The sequence below is a fragment of the Vitis riparia genome, chromosome 7, assembly GCF_004353265.1.
Source record: "Vitis riparia cultivar Riparia Gloire de Montpellier isolate 1030 chromosome 7, EGFV_Vit.rip_1.0, whole genome shotgun sequence".
NCBI classification, from domain to species: Eukaryota; Viridiplantae; Streptophyta; class Magnoliopsida; order Vitales; family Vitaceae; genus Vitis; species Vitis riparia.
Window position 1 is genome coordinate 18,334,299 of NC_048437.1, and position 21,771 is coordinate 18,356,069.

The window sequence follows — 21,771 nt, forward strand, 5'->3', positions numbered from 1 at the left end:
AACAACAACAATCCCAACAACAAAAATCACAACTATGAACATCATATTATAAATAAATCATAATATAGAATGCACATAACTTTATCCCCATGGTCATAGGATAAATAAAATACCTTACAAAACCAAAGTTAGCACATCCTAGAAAAGTTCTAACATGCCTACTAACCTATGGCTCTGATACCGGTTATATGGAAAAACCTGGATCACTTCGTTTCCCAAGCCTGAATCAAGTTAGGAACATGCAAAAACTTCCTAGGGCTTTTTAAATCCTATGCACAGTGAAAAAAAGGGCATTTTAAAATAATAACAAGATTCAAAAAATGCTAACAAAAATAATACCTGAGATTTTCTTGTTCCCAAATCTATTCCACAGGGTGAAGATGAAGATCATTGTCACAAAAAGCCTCGTAGACCCAAAGTCTTCCACTTAATGACTCGAACCACGACTTTGACGCACTTCTGGCAGATGAAGAAGAAGAGAGGGCGGATGTTATGGCTCTCTTTCTCTCTAGAGGTAGAAGACAACTCTATGGAAAAGTTATGAAAAACCTAATACTTAAAGGGGTATTTATAAGGTTCCTTACTGCGCTTAAGTGACTTGAGTCCACTAAAGGCTTAAGTCACTTAATCTAACCCAAAATGGGTTATAATTGATTAATTAACCCAATAGGGCCTACTGATTAATCAATTAGCCCAATTTAGAGACCTTGTTCACTTACTTTTCTACAAAATGCATAGTTACCAAAATACCCTTATATACAAAAGTGAACCTAAAGCGAATCCAATCCACATAACCCATTTCATCATGGTATATGAGCTCAAAGCAGGAACCATGCATTGGGATCCATAGGATAGTACTAGCTCCCTTCGAATCCAATTATGAAGTTAATTCAATCCCACTATAGAAAATCAATTAAACTCTAATACCCTATGTAAATAACAACAAGATACCATATGCTCGTGTCCGTGACCTGCTATTCATCGTGTTTAGTCTCCCCATGAACTGGTGTTAGTCTAACAAAGTGAAAGCTATCAGCCTTTCAAGACTACCTCTACTATCCCTGAGTTACAAATCCTCCTATATGTGTGTTCAAATGACATATCTTAGCTCTCTAAGAGCATATGTGTCAAGTTCCACTTAAGGAACTACTATGACCATAATTTACATGAACACACTCCTTAGGATCACCTAAAGGGATACTCTGTCTCAATCCCATGAGATGTCATGGTGTCTTTATTAAGAATATCTATTGCAAAGAACCCATGTCTTAGATCTTCCGTGCAACTCCTAATGTACCCAAGTCACGTATAATGTAAAAGATGCATGTCAAAATGCTTACAAGGTAAAATGCATGGAAATATGATAGATAAAAGTAAGCTGAAACTTTATTAATAAAAAATAAAATCTCCAAAAGTTGATTACATCATGTTATGCTTTTAAGGACTCTATTCTAACATACAAGACTTTTGAAGGATTTTATTTGGTTCTACATCGAAAGTGATAGATTTGAAAACATCTAAATATGATGTAACATTTTCTAATGAACTTTAATCTAGATCTTTTGATTAAAAATATGTTTTTTTGCTTACATGGCTAGGATCTAGAGGCCTAGGGAGAAAATCATGCACCTAACCTAGTCTTGAGATTGGGAAAAAATTTATATGAGATTTCCTATAGTGAAATTGAGTGAGCTTCAAAACTGGACTCTAAGGAAACTAGTATTTTCCTATGGGTCCCAATGGTCTTTGCTTAAGCTCATATTCCTTGGTGGTACATTATTTTATAGATATTTGGGTTTTCATTCATATGTGACATAAGGGTATTTTGGTCAATCTAATTGCATAAGAGCATAAGAATGGTTTTTTGAATTAGACTAATTAATTAATTGGAGTCTAATAGGGTTTTTTAATTAATTAGGACTCAGTGGGCTGGATTAAATGACCCAAGCCTAGGATAGGCTCAAGTCACTTAAGCTCATGGGTTAGCCTATATAAACCCCCATAAGAGTTTAAGGCTTGTAGTTTTTGTCATTCAGTCTCCAAAGAGAGGAACCATAGGTTCCATCCCCATAAAGAAGATTTCACCATCCTCACATGCCAATGTACAAGAAAGAGATATTGGGTGGAAGATAGCAAGGTTTTCAAAATACATACTAACCTCTTCATCAATTGGAGTTGATTTGGGAATATCCAAATTAGTTGCATTATTTTCTGAGCAATTGGATCAATGTTTTTGTTAAAAAATAGTTTCTTTTTTTAGATCTAGATTTGTTTTAAGTTTTTAATATTATTCTAATCCTATTTGTGGTCGTAGGGGAGTTTTTATAATTTGAAAATTTTGGATTCCAAATATTTGATTAACAAATTTATAACAAGATCCCTATCATAGGAAATTAATTTAATTTCTCTTTCCATTTTTATGCTTTCTCTTTCTTTCTCTCTCTTTCTTTCTATATATATATATATATATATATATATATATATATATATATATATATATTGTATATGGTATGCCTTGCATAATGGTACAATTTTTAGTAATTCTTAATGAAAATAAATTTTATTGAAAATTGGATTCTAAAAGATATTATTTATTAAAATTTGGATTGGTGCATATGAAGAAAATAAATATTGTGAAAATTAAATTAAGAAAGTAAAGTTTCTTTTTGTAAAATTATTCTCAAGAATTTTAAAATACTTTCCTTTAAAATAATTTTATGAGAATCATTGTGCAGTAAAACTTTTCCTCTTTTGATAAATTACTTTCTAGATTTTAGAAATTTTCTTATTACATTAATCCTCAATTGGAATAATAAATAATTTTAGAAATAATATAGATAATTTATCATTAAAGGTATTACTAAAAGTTGAATTTATTTATTTATTTTGGTAATTTTAATGAAATAAATTGTTATGAAAATTGTAATTCACCTTTTTGATTTATCATGCGAGTTGTTGGACTAAAATTAACATAAAGGTGTGTAACTCCTTTGTTATTTAAGTTCATGAATGAAAGGACTTGTTGAGTATTTTCCTCTAAATTGACATAATTATGCTTGTAATAGCATTTAATGACTATATGATTAGTCTTACCATAAATTTGATAAGTAACCTTAGGATTTTCTTTGTTGAATTGCCCTTATTGCTTATGTCAATTCTTCTTATTGAAGTTGGACTTTTATTTCAATGAGGATGAGAAGTTTTGAGGTGGAATTTGATTATTTGGTCAATTTTGAATAAGACTGCCTCTTCTTCTAGATCTTTATCCTCCTTATTGTCCTCTTTGTCTACCTCTTTGACTAAAAATGCTTGATTATGGTCAAGTTTTTGTTTTTCCTCCACAATATAAACCTATTCCTAGTTCTATAAATAAAAATTAAATTGTTTAAAACTTAGGTGTGGAGATTTTGATAGCACAACAATACTTTAGTCTTTGTATTTCGAACTCTTGAAACTTGGAAAACTTATCAACATTTGACAAAGACTTGCCCATGACTGCTAATTTGTCATAGATGTTCTTATTTGGATATACTCTTTGAGAGATTGTGATCACTTTGACAACACATATAGTTTATTCTCCTATTGAACTTCATTCTTCTTGGTGTTGGGCAATAGATAGTCTTCAAGTGATTGCTAAACTTGATATGTTGTATCCCCACCATAGATCATGCTTAGTATTTCCTTATCATATTACCTAGAAGCTAAAGGAATAAAGAAAGGAGTCTGACTATTATCACACCACATGGAATATTTTTAACTAACCACCTTTATATCAAATGAACAAGAATTTCTTCTAATGGTTTTTCAAGATTGTTAATGTGGTGGAAAATACCAAGGTTTTGAATCAAAAGTAAAATTTGAGATTTCCAAAGAAGAAAACTTGAGGTGCTAAATTTGATAAACTTGTTGATAAATCTAGTGCATTAAGTCTCACTGATTTGAAATCTATTCCTCTAGTGAGAACATTCTTAAAATTATAGTTATATATAAAAGAGAAATAATAAATTTATTGAAGACCAGCTTTAGTCCATGAATTATTGGCTTATTTTTTGAGTTCTAAACTATTTTGAAAAATTAATAGACTTTTTAAAGAATCCAAAGTATTAAGTATTGCTTGATTTGAAGTTTATTGAGTAAATTTTTGAAAATTATACCTCCATGTAAAAGAGAAACAATTGAGTCATTTTAAGCAAATTTTTGTCCTTAAATTTTTTGTATTAATTGGGTTAATATTTGAGCTTCAAATCATTTTTTAAAAGATGTTAGAGTCATTCATAAATCCAAAACATTAAGCCTTGTTTAATTTGAAGTTTATTTTTCTAGTAAAAAAAATCAAACAAATATAATTGTTTGTAAAGTAGAAACTATAAAGTAATTCACAATGAGTTTTAGTATGTGACTTTTTAATATTAATGAATCAGTATTGAGTTTCATGAGTTTTTAATGTTTAATGGATCAGTTCTGAGTTTGACATTGTTTTTAAAGTTTAGGAGATCTTTTGTGTCAATTGTCATTTTTCTTTTAAACCTATTGGTCTGATGAAAAATATTTATGTAAGTTAAAGGAATTTCTAAAAAAAACACATGTAATTAAGAAAGATTACATTTGAAGATTTCTAAAATTAGTTGGTGGAGAGGGAACGAAACAAGAAAGAGTTCATATTCTATTTCATTTTTAAAAACTATTGGAGAAAGCTACTATCAAATAGTGTCTAAAATTTAATGGTTTTTTTTTTTTTTTTCTTTTTCTTTTATTTTACAAAAAAGCAAGAAATAACTTTGTTTATAACCTTAATTTATTTGATTTTTATTTTATTTATTTATTTATATATTGCTATTCTCAACTTTACTCATGACTTTAGAATGTCAACACATGTGTCTTGTTAGAATCCATGTAATCTTTGATGTGGTAATTGATCCCACAAAACTTTTGATGTCAATAGTAGCATATGTTTGTTTATTTATATATAACTAAAGACACCCATTTATATTAAAATGGATCCACAAGTACGTTATTAATTTTGGAAATTGAAATGTACATTTTAATTTTTAATATAATCAAACTTTGAAATTTTGGGATGGACATTTAATACTAATACAAATATTGCATATGCATTGATTATTAGTTCATAAAACACATGTTTACTCTAGTTAGCTGAGCCTACTAAGAGATAAATTGTTAATCTTCATTATCCTTGAAAGTGTTTATAATGAAGGTGTAATTAGACCCAGCCTATGCAATTCATTATCTTCATATACAACCTAAAACTCTAAGTTAGTTCATCAAACACAATTCATCCAAGCTCAACCTAAAACAGGGAGCAGTTGTGGCTAAATTTTAAGAACCTCAGAGCTCGTTTGATAATTTTTTCCAAGCTTGTTTTAATGAAAGAACTTTTTATTTTTTATTTTTTGTGTGTTTTGCAAAAATCAAAAGTGTTGGAGAAGTTAAAAAATACTTTAAAAAACCGATAACCAAAAAACATGGATATTTGCTAAATTATTTTTAAAATTACTTTTAAACAACAAAAAAATTATTTGAACAAATAAATTTTAGTTGTTTTGAAAAATAATTTTCTATTTTTATTTGATAAAAAAATGTGAATTCAATGTGTATAATATTAATTACATTTAATTAAGATTTATTATAAATAAAATTAGTTTTTAATTAAAATAAATAGGTTTTAGTAAAATATGAATCCTAGTATCATAATAAAGCTATAGATTATACATTTTTTAATTGAAAAAGATAATATTTTTAGTATATTTACTATAAAATATGGATACTAACATATTTGTAAAGCTATAATTAATTTTTCATTAAAAATGAATAATAATAGTTTAAAATAATAAAGATTAAAAATAAATTTGTAAAAAATAAAGTTTAATTTTTTAATATATAAATAAGTCAATTTTTCATTACATGTACATATTTAATACTCAATTAGGGACGAAGTATTTTGAATTAGTTTTGATTTAATGTATCGTTAATTTGATTAGTTTTTTAAATCTAAATATTCTTAAAAATTAGTAGATTTATTAAAGAATTTAAAACATTAAGTTTTTCTTAATTTAGTTTCAATATTTGATTTACAAAAATCAGAAAAGTATAGTTATGTGCAAAAGAGACATATATATAGTAGAGTCATGACTCGATATTGAATTAGTTATGGTCTATTATTTTTTAATCTTGAATATTCACTTTATTAATTGGTTCTAATTATTTTTAAAAATTGTTATAATTGTAATGTTATGGCCATAGTCTTTTGGATTATATGTCCTTTTGATTTAATTGTTATAATTGTTGTAGTGCACTACCTCCTAATTGAAGGGATGCCTTAATGTCTTAGCCATTGGGATGGGTTTCCCATGATGAGTGCACTAGTGTATGTGTGCATCTCAACCTTTAGAGAATATTGAGTTTGTGTCAAAGTCAATAGGAGGCTTTGATCTATGAGTGAGACCTTAAAGTGGTCATATATCTCTATAGAGTGGGTAATTGTTGATAGAGGTTGGTGGCAACAGGTATTCTCAATAGAGACACCATGATATGTCATGGGATTGAGACAAAATGTGTCTCATTGGGTGATCCAAAGGACATGTTATGTAGAAGACTATGGTCATCACATTACCTTTAGTGGAAATTTGACATATGTTCCCTAAAGCTAGAGTATGTCAATTGATCACATAATAAGTGGGATCTATGACTTAAGGATTGAAGAGGTAATCTTGATAGGTGATAGTACTGTCTTGTTAGATTATGGACACCAGTTCATAAGGAGTTTGCATGCAATGAATAGTAAGTCACGAACCCGAGCTCTATCTTGTTGTTATTTACATAAGGTATTCGAGTGTAGTTAATTCTCTTTAGTGAAATATTGAATCTTGAGAGAGCTAATAGTCTTACAAGTCCTAATGGTCCTTACTTTGAGCTCATATATCATGATGACATGATTTATGAGAATTAGATTGGCTCTAGGTTCACTCTTATGAATAAGGACATTTGGTAATTATGCAAGGTGGCATAGGGGATAGTGAACAAGGTCTTTGGATTGGGTTCATTGATTAATCAGATGACCTTGTATGGTTAATTAATCAATTAAGATACATTTTATGCTAAATTAAGTGATCCAGACCTTAGCAGACTTAAGTCACTTAAGCTCAATAAGGGAACCCTCTAAATACCTCCTTAGAGATTAGGGTTTCTAAGGCTTTTGACAATCATCTTCCACCTCCAGAGAGATGGAGAGAAAGATCCAAGGTATTCACCCTTTCAAAACCCACACTTTGGAGTGCTAAGATCGTGTTGCAAGTTATTGGGTGAAAGATCTTGGTGAACGAGACCTCCAAACTCTTTAGACTTCATCTTCATTGTGTAGAATCAATATAAGAACATCTAGATTCATGTATGACTACTATCTTTTCTAGTTTATTATTGTAAATGGTTTTTACTGTCATTATTTCTACTTGAACAGTTTTCTAGAAAGCCTAGGGTAGATTTGCATGTACCTATACAATTCAGAGTTTGGGAACGGAGAAATCCAAGGTTCCCAACATGAACAAAATCCAACATAAAACCTATATGTTTCTAATAAAAAACTTTCTAACACCTAAACAACACCTTTAGGCGCCTTAGTATGTCAATTTAAAGTAGTTTTGGCCTATGGTTTTTTAAAACATACTCAAGTTTGGATAATAATGAACTTTAAATCTTAATTTTAATGAAAAACCAAGTATGGGATAGATGCATGAGTAAGTAAAAATCCTAGGTGCACCTAGGTATTCATCTTATATTGAGTTCCTAAGTTCGAATGGTCTTCATGCACCTTTGATCTTGCTTTCCTTAGATCCTTTTATGATTCACTTGACTTCTCTTTTGATTTTCTTGACTTATACATGAAACTCATCTCAATTTCCAATGATTAGCAAACTAACCATAATTTGTAATCATCAAAACGTACTAAGGAAAACCATTGGGCTAACACACTAATTTAAAACAAATTAAGAAATGGTGTTCTAATCACCTTTCACTATTATTCATTGTTAAGAAATATTCTCCTTATATGCATTTGGGTATTACTTTTCCAAAATTATTCTTTCATTCTAATTACAACTTGAAAAGCATATGTAATATCATATATGAATAATATTTAAGAGAAGTGCAATAACAATATATGATATAATATCATTCAATAACAATATATGATATAATATCATTCAATAACAATATTTTCATCATTTTCTAGAATATCAATTTTTTCATTAAGACATTTAGAAAAATCTATATATCAAAGTAAGTTGAATCTAATTCATCACTATTAGTGAAATTTAGTTTCAACTCTGTTTATATTTATTGGTACTTGGAAGTTATTTCTTATTTATTTATTTTGTCATATTGATGGCTTATACCAAATAGTAGTTGAACCATTTTTTGCAATGGAGATTTAAGAGGTAGGAAGAGGGAACTCGAACTTGAGCCTAGTCTAAAAAGGGGGCTAGGCTACCACTAAGCTATGCTTTCATTGAACCATTTTTCAAATGAATATTGTACAGGGAATTAGAAGGGTCTTCTCAAAAAAAAAAAAAAAAAAAAAAACACTGAGCTATACTTTTCTTTCATAATGATACTATATTCTGCATACATGGACTATCTAGAATAAACAAATGCATTTGTACCAAAAGCATATTAAGATAGTATAATGATAAAAATATAAAGCTAATGAAATGTAAATTAAAATAAATAATAAAATTCTATTTCACTCGTTAATATATTTTTGTCTCTTTAACAATTAAATATTATAATTTTACCATTTGATAAAATTAAAAATACTAAAAGATTTACATTTTTCATGATTTAATATATTAAAGTTAAAAACAAAAAGATGAAATATTTTATGTTTTTTAATTATTTTAATTTTGATAATATATAAATTATATATTTATAATGTCAAAATAATATTACAATTTGACTATGGTTTAACCATTGGTCTAATAAGTGAATCATGATCTAACAACATTTGTTTAATAGCCAATTAGGTTCTAAAAATATTTTACATCAATTTTTATGTAAATTGTGATTTTTTTTAAATATATTTTTATAAACTTCTTAGTATTTTAATTTTGTCTATTTGAATATCCTAAACTCTTTTAAGAAAAAATTGAAATCATCTCCTCTTAATAAAGCTTTCATTTGGATAATTTATTAGATCAACTATTTTTTCTTTGGTTGAGATACTAATTCACCAGCTTCTCTTTTCAAAATACATATTAGTTAAGAACAAAAGAAATATGATTAAATTAAATGGCTCTTTTACCACTTTAAACATATTGTTTCTACATAAACCTACTCAGAGGCAAGGGATGAATAGATGATCCTTTAAAAATAATAGAACTTCAGTCTTCAATGACAATAAATATAACGATTTTTATTGAGCCTAACTCATATCCAAAGAAGCAAAGAGTTTAAAATTTAAGATGCACACTCCTCCTAAGGAACTTGGTAATGCAACTTTGGACTCAGTTCAAAAGCTGGCAATACCTTACATGTCTCCAGAAAAGGCAAATCACAATCTTTCTTCTTTGAGATTTTGATGGACAGAAGATAGGTAAAAAGTTTTCTACTTTTTCTCAATTATTTATTATGATTTTTTATACTTTGAAGCCCTTTTCTTTACTTTTTTTTTATTTTATTTTTTATTTATAGAGAATTGTGGGTCAATTGCTTCGACAATCAATATATACAAATTAAAAACTCTAAACATATGTTCAGTTGACTGGATATAACATGAGATTGATGGGATAAACACAAAGAATGCACAACCAGGTTTTATCCCCTCTTGTGAGAACTTAATAGGAATCAATCAAATAGAGCAACAAGAATTCACCCAATCAACAAGTATATGAACACCAATAATTTTAGCATGGAAAACCTTCTCCAATATGAGAAGTAAAAACCACGGACCCTTAGGCCACTTAAAAACTCTACTAATATAATTAATGGGCTACACAATTCTCTCTAGATAAAACTAGAGGCATACATCAATCATATCTCAAGATCAATTAATCTTGGCAATTTCAACAACTTTGGATAAAAATAATGGAGAGATCTCACCAAATACACCACTGTTCTTGGACTGAAATATAATTGTTCTGAACTCCAAATCCAATATCCACCGTTCAGAATGAATATCAATAAGTCACGAATGTGCTTTCCAAAAATCGGCTCAATTGAACCACGGATTAACCTTGATCGGAGCTTATGATCAAAACTGTCCGGATAGAAAAATGCATCAAAACAGAGGCTCTGTTCTCGGACTGAAAGACTATCGTCTGGATCTCCAAATACGATCTCCACCGTTCAAATTGAAGATCAATGAGTTACAAACTTCTCCTCCAAATTTTAGGTTGATCGGCCCACAGACAAAGCGGCATCGTTTCTTTGATGAAATCTGAGCAGTGAAGAAAAAACTGTGTTTTTCTCTTCAAAAATGGTGGTTCTCCCCTTCTCTCTCTTTTCTCCTTCTCTATCTTTTTCTTCTACCTCCAATGGCTGCAAAAAATTGGAAAAATAAGAAGAAAGGATTCTTCTTCTAACCCTTTTATATAAAGGCCTAAGAGACCTTAAATTTTGGGCCTTCCACATGAGGAAAAACCCAACAGAAATAGGACAAAAGAGAGGGTATATAACAAATCACATCCCATATGTTGTTGGTGATGAAATAAGTTAAGTTATTTCACTACTTATCCTATCTCATCTTCAACCAAATATGGAATAGGATAAATGTTGGGATATATTATTTACCATCATTTTTATATCTTTTCTATATATGATATGTTAATCCTAAACCAATATGTAGAATATACGTATTTCATGTATTATATATTTATAATCCGTTTGGTAGTGATTTTAGGAAGCGTTTCTAATCTTTCTAACACTTAAAATTTTTTATCGTTCAAATATTAAGAAGGCTATAAACATTTCCTAAAATCATTATCAAACACATTCTTATTCTTTTTATTAATTTTTTATTTTTCTATATTACTTATCTTGCAAAATAATTTTTTTAATTATAAAATTAAATTTATTTTTAAAAAGAATTTAAAATATTTATAAAATATATTGTTAAATAATATTAATATGTGTATTATTTAATATATATATATATATAATTTATTTTTATATATTGAATTGCATAATATAAAAAAAATTATTTTATAAAGTTTAAATATTTTAATCATGAATATGGTTAAATGTAAGAGAATTTCATTTTTTTAAATAGAAAATATTATAATGCAATATAATATAAATATTGAAAAGCAATATATATTTTTATTTTATTTTATTTATTTTACAAACTAAATATAAACATAATATAACATATCTCATTGGATATGCTACTTTAAAATATCATACCCAATGAGATTATGATATTCTAAGATACACATATTCTATCCTGCCAACCAAATGTAACATAACATCATCTTTGCCACTCGAATGACTATTTGTCTAAGGACCATTTCTTGAATTTTATATTTTAAAATTTTTGAAAGTTTTCCCAAAGAGATAATGGATTTATTAACATAGTCACATACATGGGCAGAAGTAAAGATAAAAGATAAAGATTGTAACATGATTCAACTACCAATTTGATCCTTACATCCATGGAGGGTACCAATATTTAAGAATCCATTAACCAAACGAAGATAAAAGGGTTATATTGGTGAAGGTTTTCCTTCTCATCTCAATTGTGATGGCACACAATTTTTCTAAGTTATAAGAGGATAAAATACATTAGAAACAAACTCTTCATTTAATAAATAAAAGAAAATTATCTTAAGAGAATGCTCTCCCTTCAATCCCAAAAGTTGATTGGAAAGTTTGACCCCTAAATTTCTCAATCAACAAGTATATGAATACCAATAATTTTAGCATGGAAAATCTTCTCCAATATGAGAAGTAAAAACCACGGACCCTTAGGCCACTTAGAAACTCTACTAATATAATTAATGGGTTACACAATTCTCTCTAGATAAAACTAGAGGCATACATCAACCATATCTCAATTAATCTTGGCAATTTCAACAACTTTGGATAAAAATAATGGAGAGATCTTACCAAACACACCATTGTTCTAGGACTAAAATATAATTGTTCCAAACTCCAAATCCAATCTCCACCATTAGAATAAATATCAATAAGTCACGAACGTGCTTTCCAAAAATCGGCTCAATCGAACCACGGATTAACCTTGATCGGAGTTTATGATCAAACCTGTCCAGATAGAAAAATGCATCAAAACAGAGGCTCTGTTCTCGAACTGAAAGACGACTGTTTGGATCTCCAAATACGATCTCCACCGTTCAAATTGAAGATCAATGAGTCATAAAACTCTGCTCCAAATTTTAGGTTGATCTCCCCACAGACAAAGCGGGATTGTTCCTTTGATGAAATCTAGGCAGTGAAGAAAAAATTGTGTTTTTCTCTTCAAAAATGGTGGTTCTCCCCTTCTCTCTCTTTTCTCCTTCTCTATCTTTTTCTTCTACCTCCTGTGGCTGCAAAAAATTGGAAGAAGAAGAAGAAGAAAGGATTCTTCTTCTAACCCTTTTATATAAAGGCCTAAGAGGCCTTAAATTTTGGGCTCTCAATTTTGGGCCTTCCACATGAGGAAAAACTCAACATAGATAAGACAAAAGAGAGGGTATATAACAAATCACATCCCATATGTTGTTGGTGATGAAATAAGTTAAGTTATTTCACTACTTATCCTATCTCATCTTCAACCAAATATGGAATAGGATAAATGTCGGGATATATTATTTACCATCATTTTTATATCTCTTCTATATATGATATGTTAATCCTAAACCAATATGTAGAATATACGTATTTCATGTATTATATATTTATAGTCCGTTTGGTAGTGATAAACGTTTCCTAAAATCATTGGCAAACACATTCTTATTCTTTTTATTAATTTTTTTTCTATATTACTTATCTTGCAAAATAATTTTTTTTATTATAAAATTAAATTTATTTTTAAAAAGAATTTAAAATATTTATAAAATATATTGTTAAATAATATTAATATGTGTATTATTTAATATATATATATAAAATTTATTTTTATGTATTGAATTGCATAATATGAAAAAATTATTTTATAAAGTTTAAATATTTTAATCATGAATATAGTTAGATGTAAGAGAATTTCATTTTTTTAAATAGAAAATATTAGAATGCAATATAATATAAATATTGAAAAGTAATATATATTTTTATTTTATTTTATTTTACAAACTAAATATAAACATAATATAACATATCTCATTGGATATGCTACTTTAAAATATCATACCCAATGAGATTATGATATTCTGAGATACACATATTCTATCCTACCAACCAAATGTAACATAACATCATATTTGCCATTCGAATGACTATTTGTCTAAGGACCATTTCTTGAATTTTATATTTTAAAATTTTTGAAAGTTTTCCCAAAGAGTTATCAGATTTATTAACATAGTCACGTACATGAGTAGAAGTAAAGATAAAAGATAAAGACTGTAACATGATTCAACTACCAATTTGATCCTTACATCCATGGAGGGTACCAATATTTAAGAATCCATTAACCAAATGAAGATAAAAGGGCTATATTGGTGAAGGTTTTCCTTCTCATCTCAATTGTGATGGCACACAATTTTTCTAAGTTATAAGAGGATAAAATACAACAGAAACAAACTCTTCATTTAATAAATAAAAGAAAATTATCTTAAGAGAATGCTCTCCCTAAATTTGATTGGAAAGTTTGACCCCTAAATTTCTCATTGTAACGTTACAAGACTTATTTAGGGTTTACAACCCAACAAAATTATCCCTAAGAAGTAATATAGCAATAGCAAAAATCTAGAATGACTATACTTCCTAAAATATTAGTGAAGATGAGTATAATTTTAACCTTAGATATTACAATTCAATAAACAAAGTTAAATATGACATTTTTTTAATAATAAACCTAAATAATTGTTATACAAACTGCAACTTTTCGGTTTTATGAAAAGTTTAGAGAATGGAAGAATCTAATGTTACCATCAAAGGCAAAGAATTTTCGAGTGGTTGCAACTCCCTACTTGCTTTTCGGTCCAAAGTTCTGAAAATGAATATCAAATGGTAGTTCAATTATTGGGTTCAAGTTGAAACATTTCAGCTTTGATCCAAACCCTCCATGGCCATTTTATTGTGAGTTTCATTTCCACATCTTAAAAAAAGGGGAAACTGAAATTTAAACATCAATAAAGACATCTTCAAAAACACCCCACTATTTGAACACCAATAAATTAAAAAGGGGCATGAGTGCTGTGGTGACCCAACAAGTTATGTATTTTATATACACCATACTATGGAAAAGGGGAAAAAAAGGGTATATGACTAAGAAACTAGAGTATGCATAAATCCTTGGGTTGCAATAAGCAAAGAGTATGCAATGGTACCTATATTTCAACATTGCCTTCCCTCTGTGTCTTCAATCAACAAAGAACCCTCTTCCACTTTTGCCCAATTCACCCATTCATGGACAATATTGTTGTCATTCGGACATTGACTTGTGAACACAGCTCAATAATGGCTTCTGTCCCTGGATGACAAGACATACCGGAGCTCATTTTCTTCTTAGCTTCCAAGTTTAAATGGTCAAAACTTTATTCAGATTAACTAAAACTTATTGATAAAATTTTTATAATAATAAAATTATCTACTGAAGGAGATTCAAACATCATAATTAATGCAATTAACAAACATTTCAATTATGAATGTTCATAGAGAATTTATTTGAGATAATATTATATTAAAAAGCTATGGGAATTATGAATAATAATAGAAGAGATCTCAAGTATTTAATTATATCCTTTATATTCCGGGGTTTGAATTTAACCTTCAACCACACACATCTTATTTGAATTTACTTCTACAAAATATTATAAGGTCAAATATTTTGCTTTTCATGATCAATCATCTTCGATATTAAACATTAATTGGCAATATTTGTAAGTGCTTTTTAAAAAATGTATTTATATAAAATACCATAAATTAAATTATAAAAATTTTATTTCAATTCTGTCAAAAGCAGACACGTAAGAAATCAAATGTTACACTTCAGCCTAATTTCAACTTTTCTAATGTCCAGTTAGTTTTCAACACCTGTCTTCTTGACTAAATTTTGTGATTACTTTGATAAAAATTTAATGTACCCAAATTTCCGGTATTAGAAAAAGACACTGCAATTTTTGGCAGTAGTGGTGTTGGGTTCATTGGTTCTAAGGCCACAAAGTTTGGATAGATGGAAGATTAGATCTGAAATGAGCTAACGCATTTGTTGTTCACTGGCCTTCTCAAAGGGGGAAAAGAAGGAGAAATGGCGGAGATTGCCGTCAACATCGTCATCGACAAGTTGCTCCCATTACTAGATCAAGAAGCCAGACTATTGGGAGGCGTCCACAGACAAGTTGAAGACATTAAAACAGAGCTACTATATATTCAAGCTTTCCTAATGGATGCAGATGCAAAGGGGGAGAAAGCAGATGTCAGCCAAGGCCTTAAAACTTGGATTCAAGACTTAAGGGAGACTGCTTATTCCATAGAAGATCTGATTGATGAATACTTGCTTCACTTGGGAAATCCAAGTCAACGGCATAGATTCATTGGTTTCCTCTGCAAAGTTGGTCGCTTGATAAAAAAATTGAAACGACGCCACGAGGTAGCCTCCAAGATCCGTGATATCCAGAAAAAGGTTGTCAAACTCAAGGAAACAAGTTCAACTTACGGCTTCATTAGTTCAGTTCAGCCAGGATCTGGAGGCAGTAGTACAAGTAAGCCATGGCATGACCCTCGGGTGACTTCCCTTTTCATAGATGAAGCTGAAATTGTTGGTATTGAATCTCAAAAAATTGAACTCACAAGCCGGCTGGTGGAGGGAACGCCAAAACGGACTGTAATTTCAGTGGTTGGCATGGGCGGACTTGGCAAGACCACTCTTGCCAAGAAGGTATATGACAACAAGGAATTAGTGGGATACTTTGATTGCTCTGCTTGGATCACTGTGTCTCAGTCATTCAAGATAGAAGAGCTACTGCCGAACATGACAATGAAATTCTATCAAGCAAGGAAGGAGCCAGTTCCTGAGGGTATCAATACCATGGACGAGTCCTCACTAATGACCTTAACCAGGCAATATTTACAAGATAAAAGGTATGTGGTTGTTTTTGATGATGTATGGAAACTAGATTTCTGGGGATTCATTAAATATGTTTTACCAGAAAATAAAAAAGGGAGCAGGATAATAATCACAACACGTAATGATGAGGTAGCTTCTTCTTGTAAAGAATCTTCATTTGATTACATCCACAAGCTGCAACCTCTACCTCCAAAGAGCTCCTGGGAACTCTTTTGCAAGAAAGCGTTTCAGGGTGGATGTCCCCCGGAATTAGAGAAATTGTCTCATGATATTGTCAGAAGATGTGGTGGATTGCCACTAGCGATTGTAGCAGTCGGTGGTCTTTTGTCAAGAAAAGAGAAGCTTATCCCCGAATGGAAAAAATTTAGTGACAACCTAGGCTCTGAGTTACAAAGTAATTCACATCTTGAAAGTATCAATACAATTCTCTCTCTCAGCTACCATGATCTGCCTTACTACCTCAAGTCCTGTTTCTTGTACTTGGCCATTTTCCCGGAGGACTACACAATTAGATGTAGACCACTTACTCGGCTGTGGATTGCTGAGGGTTTTGTGAAAGCCAAGAAAGATGTAATGCTAGAAGATGTTGCAGAAGAATTCTTGACTGAGCTCATACACAGAAACTTAGTTCAAGTGTCAGAGCTATGTGCTGATGGAAAAATTGAAAGTTGTCACATTCATGACTTGATACGTGAGATTATTCTCAAAAAGGCCGAGGAGTTGAGTTTTTGTTGTGTGATGACCGGAGAAGCCTCAAGTTTTGATGGAAGATTTAGGCGCCTATCAGTTCATAATAGCTCAGATAATGTTGTAAACATTATTGGTAAAAAGTCGCACATCCGCTCCATTTTTCTTTACAACTCTCAGATGTTTTTTCTGGAGAAATTGGCTTCAAGATTTAATCTTCTGAAAGTATTGGATCTTAATGATTCTGGTTTGGATAGTTTTCCTGAAAATTTGGGAAATCTGTTGCATTTGAGGTACTTAAGTCTGAGGAATACAAAAGTCAGGATGCTTCCAAGGTCCATAGGTAAACTACAAAACCTACAGACTTTGGATCTGAAATATTCCCTTGTGGAGGATCTTCCTGTTGAGATCAATAGGCTTAAAAAGCTGCGCAATATTCTAGCCCAGAATCTTGATATTGATCGTGAATTGGGCTTGTTTTCTGTTAAAGGAGTGCATGTAAAGGAGGGTATTGGGTGTTTGGAAGAGTTGCAGAAGCTGTCCTGTGTGGAGGCAAACCATGGGGTGGGGGTAATTAAAGAGCTGGGAAAGCTGAGGCAGTTGAGGAAGCTGAGTATTACAAAACTTACTAGAGAAAATGGGAAGCATTTATGTGCCTCTATTACAAACATGAATCGCCTTGAATCTTTGTTGATTTCGTCATTGAGTGAAAACGAGATTCTGGATTTACAGTATATGTCGTATCCACCCTCCTGTCTTTCATCTCTCCAGCTGGTCGGGCCTTTGGAGAAGTTACCTGACTGGGTTTTTGAACTTCGAAATTTATCTGTTGTAAGCTTGTGTTATTCTAACTTGATGAATGATCCAGTGCAAGTCCTTCAAGCCCTGCCTAGCCTGCAGATGCTTGAACTATGGCGTGCCTCTGCTGTTGAGGAATTGTGTTTTGAGGCAACCGGGTTTCAGAAACTTAAGCGCTTAGATCTCCTTTACTTGATGGGAGTGAAGAGGGCGAAAATAGAGAACGGAGCACTGCCCCTACTCGAGGTGCTTTCCGTTGGGCCCTTCCCACAACTGGAGGAGCTCCCCCCGGGTATCCGCCACCTTACCAGACTTACAACTCTTGAATTTGTTAATTTGCAGGAAGAACTGAAACTAAGTATGATACCCTCCCGGGGCAGAAATTATAAGATAGTTGAGCACATTCCAAACGTCCTTTTTTCTGGGAATGGAACTGAAAGCCTACGAGAGCTATCTGACTACAAATCTTAATTCCCAAACAAAGGTGAGCCTTGTATAAGCCCAAATTATTTTAATTAATTGAAATAACTAACTAAATTTTATTAAAATGTCACAATTTAATTCTATTTTGTGTCAATGATTTATTTTTTGTAAATATATACATTTCAAGTTTGTTTAATCGAAAGAGCATGCAATTTGGGTATAAGTGAATGCGAAACTTGTTTTTATAAATATTTAATAGAAGGCTATCAGGTTGAGTTGCATTGAGTTTTGTTAAACCTTATTCCTCTTCTAACCGAGGCTTCATTGTGATATGCCATAGGTATGGGAATTGGAGTCTCAAGTTCCCCTCAGTGGCAATAAAACCCAGTAAGTCTTTTTTCCTCTTTAATTCACTCTAGATGTATTTTAATTATTATATTTTTATCCATAGGAATTGATGTATATTATATAAGACTAGAAAATCCAATTGTTGGAATCTCCACTGGGTTAAAGGCTTGGGTTGTGGGTTGTGCTGTCTGTTTATTTGTAATAAGTTTTAATTTGAACTCTTATCTGCTTGTCGTGGTTTCCCGTGTGAACAATTTCATTGTTTCTCCTTCCTCACATTGTTGATGCAATGCCATAGTTAATGTCCAAGAAATGCTTTATGGGAATCATGAAAGAATTACTATGACTTACTAATTCAAGTTCACTTCTTATACCTAATTAGAAGCATTTATTCAAAGAATATTTTTATCAATTGCTAGAAGATCAATTTTTCATTAGGGCATTAAAAAAAAAAATCAATATCAAAGTAAGTCATATGTAATTCATCACTATTAATGAAACTTATTTTCATCTCCTTCTAATTCTTATTAATTTTTGGAATTTATTTATTTGTTTATTGTTATTATAATGCTTATGCCAAATAGTAATTGAACCATTTTTTAAATGGAGATTTGAGAGGTAGGGAGAGGGGACTCCAACTTCAGCCTACTCTATAAAGAAGGGCGCTAGGTTACCACTAAGCTACGATTTCAATCAATAAGAATATTTTCATCATTTGCTTGAAGGTCAAATTTTCACTAGAAATTTACGAAATCAAGATCAAAGTAAGCATGATCTAAACCACCATCATTAATCAAATTCATTCTCATCTCTTTCATTTTCATGTGAGGTAATATGAAAAAAATCTAATAAAAAATTGAATATGTGAATTTATTTTCTTAAAATCTATGTAAGAAACTTAAAAAGGATTCAAAGTCAAATAATTGATTTAGACATAAAATAACATAGAAAAAAAAATAATTGGGTTGAAATACAAATAGAAAAAAAAAATGATTGGGAGGGAATATAAATAAAGTTACATTTTTCCATACCAAAATTTTAGATAGTAAAATTCTTTTTAAAATCAAAATTTCTAAGTTAAGCAAAATAAATGTTGACTTACTCCTCAGTGATGATATGTACTAAATTTTATTTATTTTATGAGAAATAGATAAATATTAAAAAATATATAAATTAGATTACTTATTCAAACATATTTTTTTACTTACATACTTTCCTTGTAAATTTATTTTAATTTTATCTATTTACTTGCTCAAGAAAAACTATATGTAATTGGATTGTAATACAAAGTCATAATAAAGAGAAATCATTAGCAAATAAAAAACAAATTAGTAGCGTAAGATGATGCTACCCAAATGTTTGGAAATTTTTGGTAGTAGTGGTGTTGGGTTCAATGGTTCGAGGGCCACAATGTTTGGAAATTATAGGAGAGTAGATGGAAGATTAGATCTGAAAGCTAACACAATAGTTGTTCACTGACCTTCTCAAAGGGGGAAAAGAAGGAGAAATGGCAGAGACTGCCATCAACATTGTCATCAAGAAGTTGCTCCCATTACTAGATGAAGAAGCCAGACTATTGGGAGGCGTCCACACACAAGCTGGAGACATCATCGTATGATATCCCTGTAAATATACGTTAGTTAGTTAATTGTACAAAATATTTTTAGATATCAACTACCAATTTGGCACAATGCAAGCAGAAGGCTCAAGAATGAGGAATTGTCACCTCTGGCTTCTTAACTTTACTCCTTCCCATCCCAATCTTCAGGTTGGCATCATTGTAAAATTGTATTATTGCCCATCCAAAATTAATTAAGTAAAAAAGAAATTGGACCGAGTTCATGCAGAAGGAATTACTTTCTTAGCCTAAGCATCCTTGATCTTCTTTGGAGGGAGAATACCTCAATTAAAGTACAAACAACTGGATTGTTTCTCCATGTTGTCAAAAAGGATGTTGTCGGTGGCGTCTGACTTGAGGATGAAAGTGTAAACATGAGATAGTTGCTCAGTCTCATAAGGGACATCCTTTTTAATTAAGTGATCAGTTTCATCGTGTGAAGAATGGCATGGACCTTTTTGGTGCTATAGCCACAGATATCTGGTCCAAACATGATGTTGCAATCATGTTTTATACCAAATCGGCAACTTTGAAAAGGATAAGAAGTTTGGAGTCAAAGACAAAGGGGGTCCAAACAAACAGTAAGGAAAAATAACACGTACATATATGGGGGTATCACCGCGAAATTTCTTTTGATCAAAACCTCACCATTGAGCAACTTCCTGTAGCCACCACCACAGTCAAGCTTCTATTTATGTTTAACAGAAAATTGAAAAACTAAAGTAGTATTTGTTTTTTTTGTTTTTTATTTAAAACGATTTATTTTTAGAATTTAAGTTATTTGTTTTTTTTTACTTTTTCATGACTTATTATAAACTTTTTACTAAATAGAAAAACTAAAATATATAGTTTTTTCTAAATAGAAAAAATAACATATTATTTTTTTTAAAAAAGTTTTAATAGTTAATATAAATAAAATATTATAAAAACAAACAACTTAATATTTAATACTATTAAGTATTAAGGTTTTATTTAGAATTAAGTAAAAAAACATTCACCACTTAAGTCTTATCTTTGTTGGCTCATATAGCATAAAAACTGTAGTGAAGATCATATTCTCATTGTCGTCTTGTTTTCATTGTTGATTATTTTCCTTGATTTGAAAGAAACGAAATTAGCATTTTTCTTTGAAAAAGGAAAATCTCTAGATCCCACCACTTTACTGCCACTACTCCACTAAAATGACGCCCAAATATCATATCTTTGGACACCCCATCACCAACACTTGTATTATTGCAGCAACCTATACATAACCCAACACCATAACTACAACTAACATAAGTTCCATCAACAACCACAATGACATCAAATTCGTTGTGTATAAATCAAAATTAATAATTAATAAATTGTCTAAAAGGAAGTTAGTTTTTATTCACAACTGTGTAGATGAGACAACTATCCACATAAATCAAACAAATCCCAACCAACCAAATAGTGAAACCTTGAATAACAGAGTCATGCATAACCTTAGAATACAAACATAAATTAAAAAAAAGAAAAAGAAAAGATCAAAACTAAAAACAACCCACTATGCAATTCGAATATTCTAAAATGGGTATCATTTTTTCTTGATAATTGCGCATAATTTCAACTTCATTTCATACTAATCTACAAACGAATTGACAAATGAATCAAACAAATATAGAGAGAGCTTTAAAATTTCAAC

General features: G+C 30.4%; 1 protein-coding gene across 1 annotated transcript; it reads left to right on the plus strand.

Annotated features, from left to right (window-relative positions):
* The first annotated feature begins 15,333 nt into the window (after positions 1–15,333).
* Positions 15,334–18,741, plus strand: LOC117917682 (disease resistance protein RPM1-like). Its single transcript, XM_034834038.1, has 2 exons — positions 15,334–18,200; positions 18,480–18,741. The coding sequence occupies exon 1, from the start codon at positions 15,413–15,415 to the stop codon at positions 18,185–18,187; it is 2,775 nt and encodes a 924-aa protein (XP_034689929.1). The 5' UTR covers positions 15,334–15,412; the 3' UTR covers positions 18,188–18,200; positions 18,480–18,741.
* Positions 18,742–21,771: the final 3,030 nt, after the last annotated feature.

Bases quoted from the DNA above. Each gene is read 5' to 3' on its own strand.
- LOC117917682 (XM_034834038.1), top strand. From the start codon at position 15,413: ATGGCGGAGATTGCCGTCAACATCGTCATCGACAAGTTGCTCCCATTA.